Raw genomic sequence first — 19,076 nt, 5'->3', positions numbered from 1 at the left:
TTGTGTGTGCTTGGTGACCGAAGTCAAGGTGCAGACAGGGAGAGCCAGCTGAGTGAGAGTGAATCCCTCCCTGGTTCTCTCGCAGACCATCGGGGGTTTGATTCTGGAGAAGCCGGTGGACAAGCAGGACGCATACAGGATGCTTTCCAGGTGGGTGCAGACGGTCGTCCCCCTGGGAACAGCACTGGGGCAGGACTGGGGCAGGGCCCGTACATGGGGTACGTCAGGGCCTGGGACGGGGTTGGGCTTAGGATGGAATGGATAATGTCTGGGTGGCATCAGGTCCTCAGGTTAGGGTCCCAGGCAGGGAGAGCACCTAGGGTGGGGACAATGTCCACAGTGGGGTCAGGTCCCCAGGTTAGGGCCCTGGGCAGGGACTGCCTCTGGGGCAGACTTCAGGTCCAGTGAGTTCTGTGCCTGGGGAGGGGTCTGTGCACAGCCTACCTGGCCACCCTCCTGGCTGTCCCTGTGTCCATGAGCTCTTACTCCTGGTCTCCTGTCCTACTTCTGAGTGGTGGTCTCCCCATGTGCACCTCCATGTGCTCGGCTCTCCCCACGAGCTCTGCTCGGGCAACAGGTAGACGGGGAGACTGGGCAGTCTCCCTCCGGGCCGGACGTGCTCAGCCTCTACCTCAGGGCGTCTCAGCCCCGGGGCCGTGCCATGTTCCATGCACCCACGTTGCACTCTGCTGCAGGACAGCAGGTGGACGGCTGAGAGCAGGGTGGCGGGAATGTGCCGCAGAGCACGGCTCTGGCCAGGGGGACACGGTCGTGCCGATTGCGTCTTGCAGGTTGAACGGGAAAGAGCACAGCGTCTTCACGGGCGTCGCCATTGTCCACTGTTGCACCACAGGTACAGCACCGCCGGCCTCCTCCCCAGGCCCGGGGCCGCCGCGGGCGGAGCCGGTGACCCTGCAGACCTGCGCCCTCCCTCCTGCCTCGGCAAGTCGGGGCTGCACAGAGGCCTCGGAGCACCTGACAGAGCTGGGCTCGCCCGCCCAGTGTGACCCACGCAGGTGCTTCCCTCCAGACCTTCCGTCCGGAAGACAGAGAGGGCTGGCTCACGCCGGCCAGCCGGAAATCACAGCAGGACAATGAAGGTTTTTTTAAAAAGGACCGAAACCCCAAGGATTGTCTGCAAAAGCTGCTTTGCATAATGTGCCCCGCGGGCCGTGCAGGGGCTTTCCAGCCCCAGAGCCAAGGTCTCTGGGCCAGCCCGGAAGTTCTGTTTCTTTTCTTTTTTTAAGATTGTATTTATTTGACAGAGAGATGCATTGAGGGAGGGAACAGAAGCAGGGGGAGTGGGAGAGGGAGAAGCAGATTTCCTCTGACTGAGCAGGGAGCCCAATGCCAGGCTCGATCCCCTGGGATCAGCTGAGCTGAAGGCTGACTGATAATGACTGAGCCACCCAGGCGATGCCCCCCCGCCCCCACCCCGAGGTTCTGTTTCTGGGGGGAAAACCCAAGGCCCCATGCTTGTCTGGGTGCTGGGCTTGCAACATTGTTCATTCCCCAAAGCCCAGGTCTGGGTCTGCAAGTTGAAACTTTTGTATCCCCCAAACTTCGTTACCCACCCTCCCCCCCACTGTTCTGGGTCTTGGATTGCAACTTTTTATTCCCCAAACCCCACCCCCTGCAGGTTGCAACTTTTTATTCCTCCATGGTTTTGCATGCTTGAGTTTGCAATTTAATTTTTCCTGCCTGAAGCCTCCTCCTGCCCCTAATTAAGAACTGAGAACCCGGACCGATGTCCCCCAGGTGCACAGAGCCCAGCGGTGGGGCCCTGAGGCTGCGCACCCTGACCGGCCGCCCTGTGTTGCAGACGCGCAGCTCGACTTGGAGGTGTCCGAGTTCCACGAGGAGACCACGGTGAAGTTCTCTGAGCTGTCGGAGGAGCTCCTGTGGGAATACATCGACAGCGGGGAGCCCATGTGAGTCCCTCAGACGAGGACACTCATTCCTTCACGTGGGTGGGCCACCCTCAGGACAGGATCCCCTCCAAACGTCCCACCTCCCAACACCATCCCCTTGGAGGTTGGATCTCAGTATATGAATTTGGGGGTGCGGGGGACACAGACATCTGGTTCATGGTCATCGTGTTACTGTCCTGATTACACCGGGGGCCGGGCTCAGGCAGGCAGTGCAGGGACCCGGGTGATGGGCTTGCTGGAGGAACAGCGGGGGTCAGGGGCTGCTGGCAGGGCCCGTGTCAGGACCTGAGCTGCCCTGGCCTGGGACAGTGAGTGCGAATGACCCCAAGTGTGAGACGCGGTCTTGGGCTGCGGTCCGGTGAGCAGGTGAGTACACGGCCGAGCTCACCTGCTCCCGGTTCTGTTCCCCACGTGGAGCGGGGCCAGGTGGGGGACAGGTGCTTGAGTACAGATGCCAGGGGACGGTCCCAGTGCTGAGGATGCCCCGAACCGACGACTCCTGCCATTTTAAGGACTGGGGTCAAAGGGAAGCAGACGACGGAGGGTCAGGTAGAACGTGCTAGGCGCTCAAGTCAGGGTCCAGGAAAGGACCTTTGAAGTGCCCTCTTCTGTGCCTAAGGAGGTCTCGGCAGAAGCTGCAGGACCAGAGATGCAGGCGGGCACAAAAGCATGGCCTGGGTGGGGCGTCCTCACGGCACTGCCCCTGAGATTGCTGCCCCAGGCCTGGTGTGGGGGGCAGTGTCCCCGAGGGGCCGTCTGGGACACCACGTCATCTCCCAGGATGGGACTAGACTCGTCACTGAAGCAGCCCGGGGGGATCGCTGGGCTCCCGCCCGCCATCCCGTCTGATCACGTGGAGTGAAGCCGTCCCGTCTTTTGACCCTTCAGACTTTGATTTCTCCTGTAACCGTCTTCCTCCCCGCACAGGGACAAGGCCGGCGGCTACGGGATCCAGGCGCTGGGCGGCATGCTGGTGGAGCACGTGCGCGGAGACTTCCTCAACGTCGTGGGCTTCCCCCTGAACCACTTCTGCAAGAAGCTGGTGGAGCTGTACTCCCCGCCCCGTCGCGAGGACCTGCGGCGGGTCAAGCACGACTCCATCCCCCCCGTCGACACGTTCGAGAACCCGAGCGATGTGGAAGGGAGCGGCTCCGACCCCGCTCAGGGCGATGACGGTGGCGGCCACGGAAGGGCAGAGACGGACGGGGACCGGACACAGGCTCCTGCTGGCCCGCAGGGAACAGACTCTCACGGGACAGGAGAGAGCCCGCCCCCCTTCCCAGCGGGCCTTCTGGAACTCATAGACGGCTTTAAAGCATCAAAGGTACCTGTCTGAGTGTCCCGGGGCAGCCGTAACAGATGACCGCAGACTGCGGGCTGGAAACCCCACAGTTTCATCCTTTCTCAACTCTGGAGACAGGATCTAAGATCCAGGTGGGGCAGGACCACTGAGATCCAGGCGGGGCAGGGCTGTGCATCTTCCTGAACCTCTTGGAGAGGGTCCTTCCTGCCTCTTCCAGCTTCTGAGGCTCCGGGTGTCCCCGGGCTGATGGCCGTGTCCCTCTCATCTCTGCCTCTGTCCTCACATGGTTTATCTGTGTCTCATCTTCTGTCTCTTACAAGGACACCCGTCCTTGGATTCAGGACCACCCCGATCCAGGATGAGCTCATCCAGAATCCTTCCCTTCATCCTATCTGCAAAGACCCTATTTCCAAATAAGATCTAGGGGCCAAGACTTTGGCCTATCTTTTGGGGGCCGGTGTTCAGCCCATACAGGTGTCCCCAGCTGATTTCCTGCCTTCGTGAAGTGGCTTGGCAGAGAGAGAGTGACTTTGGGGGTCACAGAGGCTGTGACCTGATTTGCTGGGGCTCAGACTGTGGCGTGTGAGACTCGTGCTCAGGGCTGTGGTGGCCGAGTCCGGTGCCCAGCTGGGGCGAGCTGTCTGTGATTACTTGAAGGTGAGCAGCGGTCTCATGACCTCAGCACAGGGCACACAGGGCATCGCTGACTGGCCTCTCCGCAGCCCAGGATGACGAGGCCAGAATGCTGACCGTGCAGCAGCCTCGGGGAACCCAGCATGCCCCTGGCCAGGTGGACTCTAGCACTAGGTCACTAGCTGCCTGGAGGGATCTGTGACCTCCTCGTACTGTGGCTTTGGGATCCCAGACACCTGTTCCAGCCAGAGGGTGTCGCAGGTGGTGAGGGAACCTGCAGGCCACTGGGTGCTCTCTGGAGCCAGCTGGTGCCTGTGGCTGTGGCCGCCCCAGTCCTTCCTGCGAGGTCATAGACACTTCCCAGAAACACCCGGGTACCCACGCCACACTGGACAGCCTCTGAGGCAGAAGCCCACCTGGTCGTCTTCCGCCACCTCCGTCAGGGACAGGGCTGGTGCGGCCATCCATGCCGCCACATGGCCATTACATCTCTCCAACCTTCTTCTGTCCCACTCGGCCGACCTTCCAGCCGTCTGAGCAGCTCTGGGCTTCAGAGAGAGAGCTGGAATGCGGCCCTCCCCGTGCCTGGGCTCCGCAGGGACCACGTCAGTGGCTCTGGGGTGCTGGGTGGGGGGACTGGAGATTGCCCCTTCCCACACTGCAGCCCTGGCCACTTCCCTGGCCTCGTCTGGGGCAGAAGCTCTCCTGATTAGGAGAAGTGGTTGTTCTGTGTTATGCCTCAAAATGTCAAATTTCTCTGCAAAGTGATAGTTAAAAGATAGTGCATTGGACCATCACCTGATGGACGTATACGCTGTCCCTCTCTTCCTGTCGATCTACCTGCTTATCTACCTGTCCTCAAACTATCAGCTAGGATCTATCTACCTATGTACCTGTGATCAAAGATCAATTATCTACCTATCTTTCGTCTGCCTATCTGATCTATTATCTGTCCGCCTAGCTACCTGTGTGTCTGTCTGCCCGCTTACTACATCGCTGTGTTGAACAAAGGTCTCCCAGCGGTCAGGTGAGCTGACCAAGCTGAGGGGCAGGAAGGAGCCTGGGAGCGTGTCTCCTCACCAGGGCCGTCACGGTTCGTTCTGGAAGCAGCTCTGCATCGGGCCCTTGAGAACGTGCATCAGTTGTCACAGATGGTTTTGGCATTACGAGGTGAGGGCAGTGTGAGCGAAGGTTATCGCTGTCACCGGAGGGCATCTGTTCTGAGCTTTGTAGAGACTCTGCACTTGAGGACAGCCCTTTGCCTCCAAATACAGTCATGTCCTGAGGTCCTGGGAGTTAGGGCTTCAGCCTACAGATCTTGGGTGGAAACACCATTCAGCCTAAAGCCGCAGCACACTGTTTTTTTTTTTTTTTTTTTTTTTTCCCCATGGCACCGTTTTTCTGCTTGTTATTCACTGATGTGCTTTTGCCTTGTGCAAACCTGGTATCAGCTGGTGCCTAAATCTACTGTCTCTGGAGGAGTTTCCGTTGACAAGTTAAATATGTTTCACAGCTTTGACCTTCATGTTTTGGGTCCACAGGAGTCAAAAGTCCTTGATAAGTCACAGAGTAAGTCTAACTGTAGTTGTTTCTAATGGATAGGCCCTGTTCATGGCTTGCAAGCTGAATGTGTTTGATGTACTAAAAGTTGACGGCCCACTGAAGGCCGTGGATATCGCAGGCAAAATCGATGCCTCTGTGTGTGGAACTGAACGGCTCCTGGATGTCTGTGTGGCCCTGGGATTGCTGGAGAAGACAGACAGAGGTAAGAGGACATCTGAGGTGTCTTGCTGAGAATCCTTGTAGGTGGAAGTAAGTCACCAAGTGAAGGTGGTTTCTGAGCCAAGGCGGGGAGGACGAGACCATCAGAACGTGGCTTTTCCCCAAGGGGAGAAGCAGAGAATAGAAGAAAGGAGACATAGGTGTGCGTTGGCAGAGGGGGGGGGGTGTATTAGGAGAGTGACTTCTCTATGGGCTCTGCTCTCAAACGACCTATATCAACATTCACCAGAGAAACAAAACCCGTGGAATATATGTGTGTGCAGAACATAGATACGTGTTTGTTTTTGCTTATTTAGACAAATGAGATGAATGGGTGGGGACACCTAGACAGATAATAGCTTGGTAATAGAGATGAAAAATATGTAGGTAAGTAACAGGAGATTTTGATGGATAGACGGATGGATGGATGGATGGATGGATGGGTAGGTAGGTAGATGGATGGACAGTTGGGTGGATGGATAGGTGAATGGACGGGTGGATGGATAGGTAGGTAAGTAGGTAAATGGATGAGTGGAAGGAGGGATAGATGGGTAGGTAGGAGGATGGATGGGTGGACTGATGAACCGTGTGGGTGACAGTGTTTGCTGAAGTGAACCAGACTGTTGAGCATGGCCTCAGAGCAGACGATCCTCCGGATGGTCTCTGTGGAAACCTTGGGAGTGATGGTGGGGGGGAGGTGGGATCGAGGGCCCCGGGCAGGAGAGGCAGCTTCCCTTCTGTGATGAGGAGGAAAGCTGGGTGCTGGCAAAAGCCCCAGAACCTGCCCTTTGTACAAAAGTCATACAGACATGTGATTGCGATCTGGAGCCTAGAAAGCAGAACTTTCTCCTCACCCAGATCATTGTAACAATGATCTCTTCGGTCCAAAATAATGATTGAACCTCGAGAAAGTTTCAGGTGTCCAGATTTCTCATCCCCGGGGACCTTCTTCCCACACGTTTTCACTGATGCCTTGCAGGGTTCTGCAGGCAAACCCCGTGAACCGTTCCCCCACATGCACAGGGGGCACTGCTGCTCTTCCAAAGGCCTCAGAAGAACGACACTGAGGTGTTAAAAGGGATTCGGTGCTGTTCTTTATTTCTCATAATTCTTCATTTCTCAGCCTGTGCAACCTTCCATGGAGCGATAGGGTCTTCCCCACCATCACCTGTACCCCCAGTCTCCATTCTCCAGATGCAGGTGTCCCAGAGGGGCTCCCACGGGCCAGGTCTTACAGACAGCCCAGCTGGGCACGAAGAGGGTGGAGACAGGAAGAGACTCACCACCAGTCCAGGCTCTCCAGAGAAACAGAACCCGTGGTCTGTAGACCTGCAGGTGTATAGCAAGGAAATGGCTCATCCCGCTATGCTAGTGGGGTGGTTGAAAATCAGTACACAGTGACCCTGAAGTCTTGAGACACAATGTCTTCTAGCTCAGCAAAATGTCATCCCTGCTCTTGGCACCTTCGCCTGATTAGATGTGATCCACCCACATTGCCCAAGGTCGCCTGTAGTTCTATATGTCAAAACACTCCACAGCAACGTCCCTCCTGGCATTGTACCTAAGAACTGGGCACCATGACCCAGCCAAGTGACTGTCCTAGGGGGTTTGGGGGCATCACCCCTGGGAATGTCCACCTGCTTGGTTAACACAGGAGTCCACCTGCATGCTGGGTCTGGGCTGTCTCTCCATGGAGCCGCCCCTGAGCGGATGCCCTGTGCCCCAGTCAGGCAGGTGAGGTTTGTGCCCCCATGTCAAGACCCACGCCGTGGGCTCTGCTGCGGCCTCCCTGCTAGGAGCCCCCACGACGCCTTGTCACGTCAGGTTACCGCAACACGGAGCTGGCAGACGTGCACCTGGCGTCGGACGGCGAGTATTCCCTGCACGGCTTGGCCATGCACAGTAACGACCACTTTTGGAGCCTCTTCACAGACCTGGAGCTCGCCGTGCGGGAGGGAGCCAGCGCGGCTTTTGGGAGGAAGGCGGAAGAGCCCGTTCAGGTACCGAGACTCGGAACGTTTGTTGTCACGTCGTGGGCGTATCTTCCAAAAGGACCGACGGGTGCAGAACCCTTGCCCTGCCAGTGGGTTAACAGGGAACTGTTAGAAAACCACAAGAGTTGGCTCCTGTGACCTCAGGAGCCGTGCAGGGAGGCCCGTGGGCAGGGGCAGGGCAGGGAGATGGGGGCCAGGTGGTCCCGTGACCACCAGGGCCAGGTGGTGCCCGAGAAGAGACAGTGCTTGTAGGACCGGACTTGGGCCTGCACAGAATTAACGCACCGTGTTTCCTTCTTGTGGTTAAATCGGAGGGACCCTGTCCTTCGAGCTCACGGTCCGCAGAGCCCTTCCTACCGTGTCTCTCCCTCGTTCCCCTTCCCCTTCCAGAATGCTTTGGGGGTTTGGGGTGCAGCATTGGCCGAGGGCAGAGACCTGTGGCACTGACCCAGGCTGTCCGCGGGATCCAGAACTGACCGTGAGAGCACGGGGCTTGTACCCAGCCTGGGCAACAGGGACAGAGACAGACGGTCTCAGGAGGGTGCAGGCCAGGGGGCTTACGGACAACAGACATTTCCTTCTGAGGGTTCTGGGGGTAGCATCTAAGGTCAAGACGCCTGCAGACTCAGGGTCTCTTGGCTCGAACTCGACTGTCTTCTCTCTAGTCCTCACCGGGTGACGGAGGCAGGTATCTCTGCACCCTCATGACCCCGTCCCCTGCTAGATGCCCACCTCTGACCGCCATCCCCGTGGGGCTTAGGTTTTGACATGGGAAGTGGAGGGGAGTCGGACGCAGCAGAGAGACCCCCAGTCGGGTGGAGACAGAGAAGAGAAGCCACAGACGGGGCTCCCTGGGAACAGAGTGGGGCGGTGTAGGGCCAGGAGGAAGGGAGGGACCCCTGTGAGGTGGGCTGGCTCAGGTGGGCTGCCTGCGGCCCCGTCTGTCCCTGTGGGATTCAGGGACACGTCCAGCATCTCCTCACCATGGTGTACCCTGCAGCGCTGGGGGCCCCAGGAGGCACCCTGCCCAACGGGGGACCCCATCCTCCATGTTGCTCTGCAGAGGTCCCGACCACACGGGGACCCCACAGGGGAGCTGGGCGAGGGGCTCCGGTCTGACTTTTGCTGAGATAGTCAGCAGCACGGAGCCAGCTGTAGGGGTCCCTGGGGGACCCCACCCTGGACCCCTCCTCCTTGTCCACAGAGACCCTTTGTGGGGGGTCTGGAGCCTCCAGGGTGACCATCCCCGACGACTGACTTCAGATTCTTAGACGTGGCATCTGTTAGGATGGGAAAGGGGGGATTCCAGTGCCGCTGGACCCCCAACCCACACCCGCAGCACTGGGCTGGACAAGGTCCTGCCCCCTCGGACCCCTCAAGTCGGCTTCCTGCCCGACCCTACCCCAACCTGCCCCTAACCCTGCTCTGCCCTTCCCCTGCCGGCTCTGCACCACCCACCTCCTCCCGACCCAGGCCTCACTGTGTCTCCCCAACCCCCTCCCGACCCAGCGCTGCCCTACAGGTCCCCTTTCCCGACCCACTTCCCCACCAGACCCCTTCCCCGGTGCAGCTGTGCCCTGACGCTCCCCTCCCCGTGAGCCCCGCTGAGTTCCCACCTGCAGAAACGCCCGGTGGCCCCCAGCCAGAGTGCAGGAGCTCCCCGGGCCTCGGTGGGGGCTCTCCTCACGCCCCATTCTCTTTCAGAGCAAGCACAAGACGCTGCAGTTCATGAGGGCGATGCACGGCTTCGCCATGCTGACGGCACGCCAGGTGGCCACCGCCTTCGACCTGTCCCAGTTCACCTCCGCCTGTGACCTAGGAGGTGCGTAGCGCCCCCCGCCCGCTCCCGCCAGGAATCGGGAGCAAAGGGCTCTGTGCATTTCTTATGTGAAGTCATGCTCACCTCATGTGCTCTTAAGATGTCCAGGATGCATCTCCCTCTTGAGGAAGCATCTGAGGCCTGAATTTGGCCATGGCGGGAGCCGGGGCTTGGGCAGAAATCCCCAAGTGCTAGGAGGTTCTAGCGACGGGCAAGGACCCCCACAAAGGTTATAGGGCCCTTTCTGGTGGATGCTGAGTGGCGGGAAGAGGTTCGCGACCCCATCTGCCCCCATCCCATCAGCTCTAATTGTGCCTCATACACTTTCCTGCCCATCCCAACCCACTCCCTAGCCCAGGGACAGCACGCAGGGCAAGCAGATGCCTGCCTAAGAGGTCCAGTGGGATTGGGGTCCCAGAAGACCAGGTTTTATTTCCCTGTCAGCCACATACCTTTCTTGCTGGTGGCCCAGAGTGGCTGCTGGTGCACCAGCCATCACACCAACCATCTTGCACCAGAAAGGAGATAAGGTGCAGCCTCCCCTTCCCCACCACACAGCTGGGCTCTGTTCGCCCTCCATGACTCTGTACCCACCCCTGCTCAGTGCTGGACCAGCACTGGCTCTGGCACCAGCAAGTGAGGTCCTGACCTCAAGAGGCCGCGAGGCCTGCATGAGACCACACAGATCTATGCCATGGCTGGCTTTCTTTCCCGGTGTTGACCTCAGTCTCTGTGCTCAGGCATCATTTTGGTTTTACCATGGTTGAATTTGGGAGACGGGTGAGGGTTTCATCAGCGCCGGCAGGTCGGGTCACGAAGTGTGTGTTGGCATTTCCCGCAGGCTGCACAGGTGCCCTGGCCCGAGCGCTCACCCAGGAGTACCCGCGTCTGAAGGTGACTGTGTTTGACCTCCCGGAGGTCATCGAGCACGTCACGTGTTTTCAGCCCGAAGGACGGCGGACGGACCGGATCAGCTTCATGCCAGGTAGACGCGTCTCGGTCTTTGCTGTGAGCCAGTGTTCGGCCGGCCTTGTTTGTTTGTACAGAGGCAGGTGCACGTCTGTGTGTGTGACTGTGTCTGTGTGTGTATATGTGTGTTTGCATATGTGCATATCTGTGTGTGCTGCCTGTGTCTCTGTGTGTGTGCACAGATGTGTGTGTTGTCTCTGCATGTGTGTGTTGTCTCTGCATGTGTGTGCACGTGTACATCATCTGTGGGTGCATATGTGTGTCTCCATGTACATGCCTATTGTCTGTATGCCTGCAAATGTGCGCCTGTGTATATGTCTCTGTGTTTGTGTGCCTGGGTGTGCACAGACTCGCATGTGTGTTGTATGTGCGTGCATATGAAACAAGAAACAAGTGCTGCGTGTGCACTTATTTCTGCATGTGGGTATATGCGCACGAGTGTTGTTTGTGCGTGTGCATGCTTGTGTGGTTTTGCCTGTGTGCTGTGTGTGCACATGTGTTTCTGCATGTGTGTGCATGGTGCGTTTGTTCTCTGTGCACATGCACGTATGGGCGTGTGGTCTGTGTATTCGTGTCTATGTATATGTGTGTGCCTGTGCATATATGCGTGTGTTGTCTGCGTGTCCGTGCAGATACGTATATGTCTCTGCGCAGATCTGCGTTTTGTCTGTGTGCGTGCATGTGGGTCTCTGTGTGTATGTGCACACCCGTACGCATCTCCAAATCCTGCGAATAGGAGTGCGAGTGGCAGTGGAATTGGAAGCCGTCACGGTGGGAGGGCAGGTGGGACGTGGAATGGCCGACGTGAGCATCTCCAGGTGTCTACAGCCCACCCAAACCCCAAAAGCAAGTTCCGCAAAAGCTAGAGCAGGAAGGCCTTGAGTTCGACGTGAGGGAGAACTTCCAGGAGGGGCAGCCGTCAGTGTGGGGGCAGCTGGACGTGAAACCGCTCCCGCCCCGAATCTTGGGAACACCCAGCCCCAGGGCAGACGAGGTGGCGGGCCCGGGGTTCCCCGCTGCAGGTTGTGGGGTGCAGGACACCGTTCTCCCCCCACAGGCAGTCTCTGCCTTCTGCTCCAGCAGCTCTGGGGAGCGGCACACCCCCGGTGTCCAGCAGGGGCAGGACCCTGTCCGGTGTCCCTGACGGACTCCTGACATCATGTTGTCACACCAGGTGACTTTTTCAAGGACGACCTCCCGGAGGCAGACCTGTACATCCTTTCCAGAATCCTGCACGAGTGGCCGGACGACAAAGTCTGCGAGTTGCTGAGCCGCGTCTCGAGCCGCTGCAAGCCGGGTGAGTCCGGGCCGCGACCGGGTCCTTCTTGCAAACGGAAACGCCGTTTCCACTTACAAAGAAACAAAGATGTGTACAGAGAGCCGTGCCCCCGGCGCTGTTTACCGCGTCCCGCTGACGATGTGCTCGCGCCACAAGGGGGTGGAGGAAGGTTTGGGGACGTCTCCCTGGATCCCCTCATCCAGTCCCGATAAAGCCAGTGACGGCATCTTTGCTCTCAGGCCCCAGAGTCTCCAGGATGCTTCTCCGATTGCTGTCCTGGGCGACCCTTGTCCCCGCCACCATGTCCAACCACTCAGGGCCATCATGGCCCATCAGGCCACAAAGAGGGGCACGCCCAGTTCCTGGGATCCCTTACCAGGCCCTCGAGGTCCCCAGTCCCACAAAGCAAAGCCCTCACTCCCATGTCCTGTGCCTGGTCCACTTAGGGAAGAAACACACTATAGCAATTCGCGGGTCCTTCCACTCCACGGCGGCCGGGAAACGCCCCGCGCGTTTGAGCTCCTCTTTCGCACACAGAGAACGCAAAGCTGAAGTGCAACAGGGTGTGTGTGGATAGTGTTAGAGAAAGAGAGAGAGACCGGTCTGTTCCGAGGAGTCAGTTCATGTGATTGTGTAGCCTGGGATGTCGAACGTCTGCTGGTGGACCGGGCAGCCGGAGACCCGGGGACAGGCTTCTGCTGAGGCTCAAGTCTGCACACAAGCCGGAGGCAGAATTCCCTCTTCCTGCAGGAGGGCAGTCTCTTTGCTCTCGAGACCTTCAACTGATGAGACGAGGCCCACCCACACCGGGGCACACCACCTGCTTCTGCCGACTGAACCGTGAATCTCATCCTCAAGGAACCATCCTAGAAACCCCCGGAGAGATCCTCGGCCACGAATTTGGGCACCGCGGTCCAGCTGAGATGACCCGTACAATTAAACATCACCCCCGGCAGCCCCCTGGCAGGGCCATGTTATCTGTGGCCCCCAGCTCAGATACAGGGCCCCGTAGAGGGCACACAGGGACATTTTATTCGGCATGAGGTTCAGCTAGCATTTTCGATGCCTCCCGTCCGCCTTCTCCTCCACGTGCTGGCCGCTCGGGGTACCCCCCACGCCCACCCTCCAGAGCAGAGTCTGGGAGAAACATGGAGAGTCTCCTAGCTCCACGCGGTGCCCCCCGCTCTGCGCAGGCAAACAGGCATCCAGAACTGAAAGGTATGCTTGGGGACCGTGGGACAAACAGGCTCGCAGAAGGCAGAGGGCAGAGTCCGTCCCCCGCTCCGTGCACAGAGCGTGGCCGCAGGAACAAACAGCAGGAAAGTTCTAACCAGTAAAACGGGGAAAAAGGCAGAGACGGAGCGGACCGACAACCGTGCCAGGAAAGTGAGACGATTTAGGGTTCTAGCTGGGAGCCCTCATGCCGGACCCCGGGACCCGGAATCCAGGAAGCCTCCCGCGTTGGGCACAAAGCCGACGTTTCGGGATCTCGGGGATCCAGACGTGAGCCTGCGTGGAGACGGAGTCCCGCACCAGGAATGGGCATCAGAAATACACGGGGTCCCTCAAAAGGAGAGTGAGGACAGCAAGGCCATGGTGGATCTTCAGCGGGGAGGGGTGTTGGGGGGCACTGAGCGTCCGACCCTTGATTTCGGCTCAGGTCACGATCTCAGGGTCCTGGGATTGAGCCCCGCATCGGGCTCTCTGTTCGGCAGGAAGCCTGCTTCCCTCTCTCTCTGCCTGGCTCTCTGCCTACTTGTGATCTCTCTCTCTCTGTCAAATAAATAATAAAATGTTTAAAAAAAAAATGCAACCGAGACAGCGAATTACCAGTTCACAGCTGTAGACAGAAAGCACCACAGGCGTTTGTGGACTCAAAGCGCTGAGCACTGCCCCCCCCCCCCCCCCCCCGCCGCCGCCATTCCGAGGAGGCTCCTGGAGACATTCTGGAGTGAAGTACACCCAGACGCTGCCCAGGAACCAGACACGACGGTGCTCCCACCACGGGACAGCACTGAGGGTCCTCAGGTGATGGTTCAGGTGCGGATGGTGCGTGGAGAGTCCCGTGGGCTGGACTAGCAGAGACTCGGACACAGGTGCGGGACGTCACACGTCGGAGTGTTTGGAAACAGTATCGCCACACGTGGACCCATCTCCTGGGGCATCTGGGGACGTGAGCGTTTGGGGACACGTTAACAAGCGCCGCAGAGAAAATTGAGCAACTGCTTTTCAATGAGCCAAGTTCCGTGCCAAGAAAGGCGGTGGCGTTCGGGCATCCTTGTTGGTCTGTGCGGCTGGATGGCTCGTGCAACTTGCCTGCCCCCCTAACCCCCACCGCCGCTCCGAAGTCATGTCCATTGGGAACGTGTGAACCGGACCTTGTTGGGAAATAGGGTGTTTGCAGAGGTGGTGAGGGGAAGGCTGTGAGATGAGCTCACCCTGGGTCAGGGTGGTCCTGAATGCAAGGACAGGGGTCCTCGCAAGACACAGAAGAGGAGACGCAGACGCAGAGGAGAAGCCACCTGAAGATGGAGGCAGAGACGGGCGGGATGTGACCACCAGCCCAGGGACACCTGGAGCCCCAGAAGCTGGAAGAGGCAGGAAGGACCCTCCCCTGGAGCCTCTGGGCGGGAAGCAGTCCCTGCCCCGCCTGGATCTCCGCAGCCCTGCCCCGCCTGGGCCTGAGACTCTGGCCTCCAGAGCTGAAAGAGAATAAATAACCAGTCTGTGGTCACTTGTTGCCACAGCCCCAGGACACGCACGCTGTCGGGGAGAGGCAGGCGTTCACGCGGCCATCCCCGTGTCACGTGGGCACACGGGCTGCTCTGCGCAGAGAACGTGTTCCTGGGAAGACGGGTTTCTGCCTGTTTCTTCCCTGCAGCGTGCCTAAGCCCTGGAACGGAGCCCAGCCCAGAGCGGATGTCCACAAAGCTGCGAGTGAAACGATCGTGAAAGTGCCCCCACCCGCTGGAAGGCTGCCGTCCTGCCCGTGCGTGCCGAGTTGTTAGCTTGAACTTGGCCTCAAGACAGACGACCTGACAACACAGGCCATGGCAGCCGCTAGGAACCGGGGCTTCCCGTCCGCCCCCAGAGCTGGGAGTTGGGTGGTTAGCCGCACCCAGGGCAGAGTGGAGGGTCCTGGGGGTCCACAGGACAGAGCCGAAAGTGCCCGGTTTAACCTGAGTCTTCTGGAGCCTGTGGTGTTAGACCCCCGTGTGCATTTGTTTGAAAAACGCCAAAATGGATGATACGCTAGAGAAATGCTCCGATCCCGGTTCGGTTACCCCGCGTTCCCTTGCATGCCTGGAACCAGCAAGAGAAGACGCCCCAGAATTGTCCCAGCAACGGCCACCACTGGGCCCTTGCCTGCGGATCTGCCCCCTGCCTGTGGATCTCAGGGGAAGGACAACCACCCCAGAACGCAGACATGAACTACGTCCTGCCGGGCTCCGAAGCGTCCCGAGGGAGCTGAGTTCCCGCCGCTTGGTTTCTCCGTCCTTTGTGAAGGGCTTTGCACGGAGAGACGCGGACAGACGCGTTCGGGGCACGTACACACACACATGCACACACACACACGCACACACTTTGTTCTTGAAGCTCTCACGCTTTGTGCACCCGTCACGTAAGGGTTCCTGGGTCTGGCGTGCCTGGTCCTGGCCATGTCCCGAAGCAGGTGCCGACCCGGGTGTGCTCCTGGGGTTTCCAGGGTGAATGCGTGCTCCCTGCTGGGACCACGGGACCCTGCACCCAGCGTTTCTGGCTTGTGTCCCCACACAGGGAACCCTCAGGGGAGCCCTGGGCTGCGTCTGTGTGACTGAGCCCCCGTCCAGGCTGGCCCGTGAGACCCCTCGCTATCTCTGTGTTCTCTCTCCATGTCTGTCTCTGTCTGTCCCCCTGCGGTTCTGGCTCCCCAGGCTGGCGGGCAGTGTCCTCAGCCTCCCCGCAAGTCGGCCCGAGCTCCCGTGCCGCTCGAAACCGGCCACCCCCGCGAGGCTCCCTGCCGAAATCTTGTCTGTGACTCTAGCTAACTGTGTTCTTCACAGGCGGCGGCATCTTGGTGGCTGAGAAGATCCTGGAGGACAAGCCAGCGGCACGGGGCAGCCTGCCGGCGTCCTTGAACCTGCTGGTGCGGACCCAGGGGAGAGAGCGCGGCCTTCCCGAGTACCGGGGGCTGCTGGAGCGCCACGGCTTCTGGGACGTGCGGCTCGCACACGCGGGGGACAGGCTGGACGTGATGCTGGGCACCAGAGCCTCGCCACCCTGAGGCCCCCGGCATGAGACGCTGCTCTCCCAGGAGGCCGACGGGCGGCCCCGTCCCCAGGGTCAACCACTAGGTACCACCAGGACTGACAGCATCTCACCAACCGTGGAACCACACAGAATAAAGCAGCAAAATGCACCTGCTCCAAGCTCGTTTGTGGGTCCCGAGATGGGGCAGGCTGTGCCCGGAGGTGGGCAACACCAGCCAGGTGCGCACCCCAGGACCTGTCCAACCCAGGACCTACCTACATGGCTGGCTCTCCAGCAGGAGTCAACCTGCGGCCGCCGCCTCCTTCACACCTGTTCTAGACATGTGTGTCCGTGTGACTCCCGGCCGCTCGGTCCCGCGGGACACCTGCCGCGTGCCGGGTTCCTGGGGCTCCCCGTCTCCTACCCTTCCCGCCTGGATGCTGGGAGCAGGGCCGCGGCCTCCCCCCGCGACCTTGGACAGCTCACGTCTTTAAGAAGCTGGTTAGCTCCCGCGGCGTCCAACCCGCGTCCCCAGCCGACCGGTTTCTCGCTCACGTCTCTCGTGTATGTTCCCTGAGTTACCTCGTTGTCTGAAAGAGGGCAGGTGTGTCCCTGTTCTCTCGTGGGGGGCAGCAGCAAATGCTTATGACCCACGAGCCGTCTGTCCTTGACGTCACGGGATGATTGGAGAAACGGCCCGGCCAGTCCCACAGGGGCCACGTTCGGCGAGGCCAGCCTGGCGGCGTTCTCTGCCCGTGCTCGTGGCTCACAGCCACCTTCCGGGGCGCCTGGCGGGCTCGGTCGGCCGAGCCCTCCGCTCTTGGCTTCGACTCAGCTCGCGATCTCAGGGTGGTGGGATGGAGCCTCGGGTCTGGCTCTGTCCTCGAAGGGGAGGCTGCTGAGATCCTCTCCTCCTCCTGCCTCACCCCTACCACATGCACCTGCTCTCTCTTTCTGTCTCTCCCAAATAAATCTTTTTAAAAAGTAATAATAGCAGGAGCACCCAGAGGGGCTCTGTCGGTGAAGCGTCTGCCTCCAGCTCCGGTCATGATCCTGGGGTCCTGGGATCGGGTCCCGCGTCGGGCTCTCTCGCCCAGCAGACCGTCTGCTTCTCCCTCTGCCTCCCTCAGTCCTGTACAGGCGCTTTCCGCCTGTCTCTGTGTCAAATAAGTGAATCAAGTCTTTTGAAAAAAATTAATATTGAAAACCAATAAGAGTGAAAATAAAACACTGTACGTTTCTTAAACATAGACAAATCTATGCAGATTAACGCTTCCTGTGTATGAAGCTATTTTGTAAAACCATGCAGTATGTATCTTTTATGTGCAATTCTAGAGGTATATACTTATAATGCAAATTCTATATATTGTGTATTATCTGTATCTGTTCTACGCAGACATAAATGCATACTTTTTGGTTGAAGTCCGAATTTTTTTCTTTCTTTCTTTCTTTTGAATCACAAGGTGTGTCTCCGTAGGAGGCTGGAGTGGGAGAAGGGAATGAGACGCTGATCTAAGGGGCCGTGCTGTCCTCCGGGGCGCCCACGACTGCCCTGTGCTGAGAACAAAGCTCAAGGACTCAAGGCTCCTCTGTCCCCTGTTCCCGGCCCCGGGCAGGCGCCAGGGAAGATGCTCCTCCCTCCCTGGGGCCCGTCCTCCACCCCATCCAGTCCCCACACCCACTGGCCAGGGCTCACATCCGCCGTGAACTGGCCCCAGCTGGGGGAAGCTGGGGGACACTGACACGGTCCCCTTGGGCCACCCCGGTCATGTCCTTCCCCATCTGGGAGAACAGGGCGTTTCCTGCAGGACCTTTTGTATAGGTGGAAAGCTGTGGCCTCGGCAGTGGGTGTTCCCCGTACACCTGTTGTCCGGCCCCTGGGCTGGCCCGTGAGCTGTCTCAAGGACATGGGTTTTGTTAGAACCCACCGTGCGTCTCACCACTGCTGGTGCCTGCTGCCGTGACTTGGAACACCCAAGCCCCCGTGGGTCCCGGCTGCACAGAGGGACCCGGCCCCACGACCCCCGGAGGGGCTGACCCTGAGTTTTGCACACCCACAGCTGTGTCCTGAAACCCCGGATCCACCCGAGGGAGACCCGGGGTGGAGAGCAGCCGCCAGATCTCACTGGAGAGTCCCACAAAGGTTCTGTGGGTTCCTTATCCTGACCCGTTTTTGTCCGCAGGAACTTTTCGTAGCCAAACCTCGGAAAAATGAGAAGAGAAAATGGAATTTCTATACTCTAAAGACCTGACCTTTCATGTATTAGGAACGCTGCTCAAGCTGTCTTTAGGGGAGTCTGGGAAAGAACGGAGAGGGTGTGCGTGCACACACAGGTATATGTCTTTAAAGGGTTTTTACTCGGGCCGCCTGGGTGGCTCAGTCGTTACCTGTTGCTGGTCACGATTGGGTTCGAGGCCCACATTGGGCTCCCTGCTCGCTGGGGAGCCTGCTGCTCCCTCTGCTTCTCCCCCTGCTTGTGCTCTCAAATAAATATGTAAAATATTTTTTAAAAAATATATAGGGTCTTTACTCTTGAGGAACCAAGAGGGCTTCGCAGGTTGCAATTCCGTGCCTGAGCAAAGCCCCCCGCCTACTCCGGGGGACGGTCGTTCCCCGGTGCACGCATGCTCTCCTACCGCAGGTGTCTGCCCTGTCTGACCGCATCGCCGGATGAACTCTGTCCTCCAGACATTCGAGGGTGGGGGTTGGACGGGAAGCCGTCAAGAGAACACCCAAGAAGACATCGCCAGGCTCCCTCCCGAGGTTCCCTCCCAAGGTCGCGTGTGGGAGTATCTGGCGCCACTCCTGGCCAGCCTCCTCAGCACTCACCAGACTGGGTTACTCAAAGGCAGAGCCTCCGTGAAGGCCACCACCCCCACCCCAGGGACGGACTCACCCACCTGCCGGCTCACAACAGGCAACCCTACCCCGTGGTCCAGCCCCCTCACTGCACGGCCCTGTTGTCAGCCATTAGCTAAAATGCACAAGGTTTTACCACGGATTCTTACGACAACCTCTATTAGTTCACACCCCCATTTCTCAGAAATTTGGGGGATGCGTATTTACGCACCTGCTGGCCAGGTCGCCGCTGACCTCTAGCGGCACCCAAGTTGCGGTCTTGGGTCTTAGGAACGTGGGATCCTTCTCATGATCCCC

At 59.0% G+C, this 19,076-nt stretch overlaps 1 protein-coding gene across 6 annotated transcripts in view; it reads left to right on the top strand.

The window, feature by feature from the left end:
* The window catches only part of ASMTL (acetylserotonin O-methyltransferase like), a 68,090-nt gene extending 50,749 nt beyond the window's left edge, over positions 1–17,341 (top strand). For 4 of the 6 annotated variants that reach the window (XM_059158664.1, XM_059158660.1, XM_059158661.1 and 1 more), the window contains 10 exons: positions 86–150; positions 792–853; positions 1,823–1,931; positions 2,859–3,255; positions 5,470–5,632; positions 7,453–7,628; positions 9,327–9,444; positions 10,283–10,426; positions 11,585–11,707; positions 15,733–17,341. In XM_059158664.1, coding sequence (XP_059014647.1) covers positions 86–150; positions 792–853; positions 1,823–1,931; positions 2,859–3,255; positions 5,470–5,632; positions 7,453–7,628; positions 9,327–9,444; positions 10,283–10,426; positions 11,585–11,707; positions 15,733–15,953 — 1,578 coding nt within the window. In that variant the 3' untranslated portion in view covers positions 15,954–17,341. Of the gene's footprint in view, positions 1–85; positions 151–791; positions 854–1,055; positions 1,203–1,822; positions 1,932–2,858; positions 3,256–5,469; positions 5,633–7,452; positions 7,629–9,326; positions 9,445–10,282; positions 10,427–11,584; positions 11,708–12,326; positions 13,543–15,732 lie in introns of those variants that run through there. The other 2 variants (XM_059158663.1, XM_059158665.1) reach the window with 2 other exon arrangements.
* The last annotated feature ends 1,735 nt before the right edge of the window (positions 17,342–19,076 follow it).

The sequence above is a fragment of the Mustela lutreola genome, chromosome X, assembly GCF_030435805.1.
Source record: "Mustela lutreola isolate mMusLut2 chromosome X, mMusLut2.pri, whole genome shotgun sequence".
Lineage (NCBI taxonomy): Eukaryota > Metazoa > Chordata > Mammalia > Carnivora > Mustelidae > Mustela > Mustela lutreola.
Note: the sequence above shows the minus strand (reverse complement) of the source record. Positions and strands in the feature narration are given on the sequence as shown.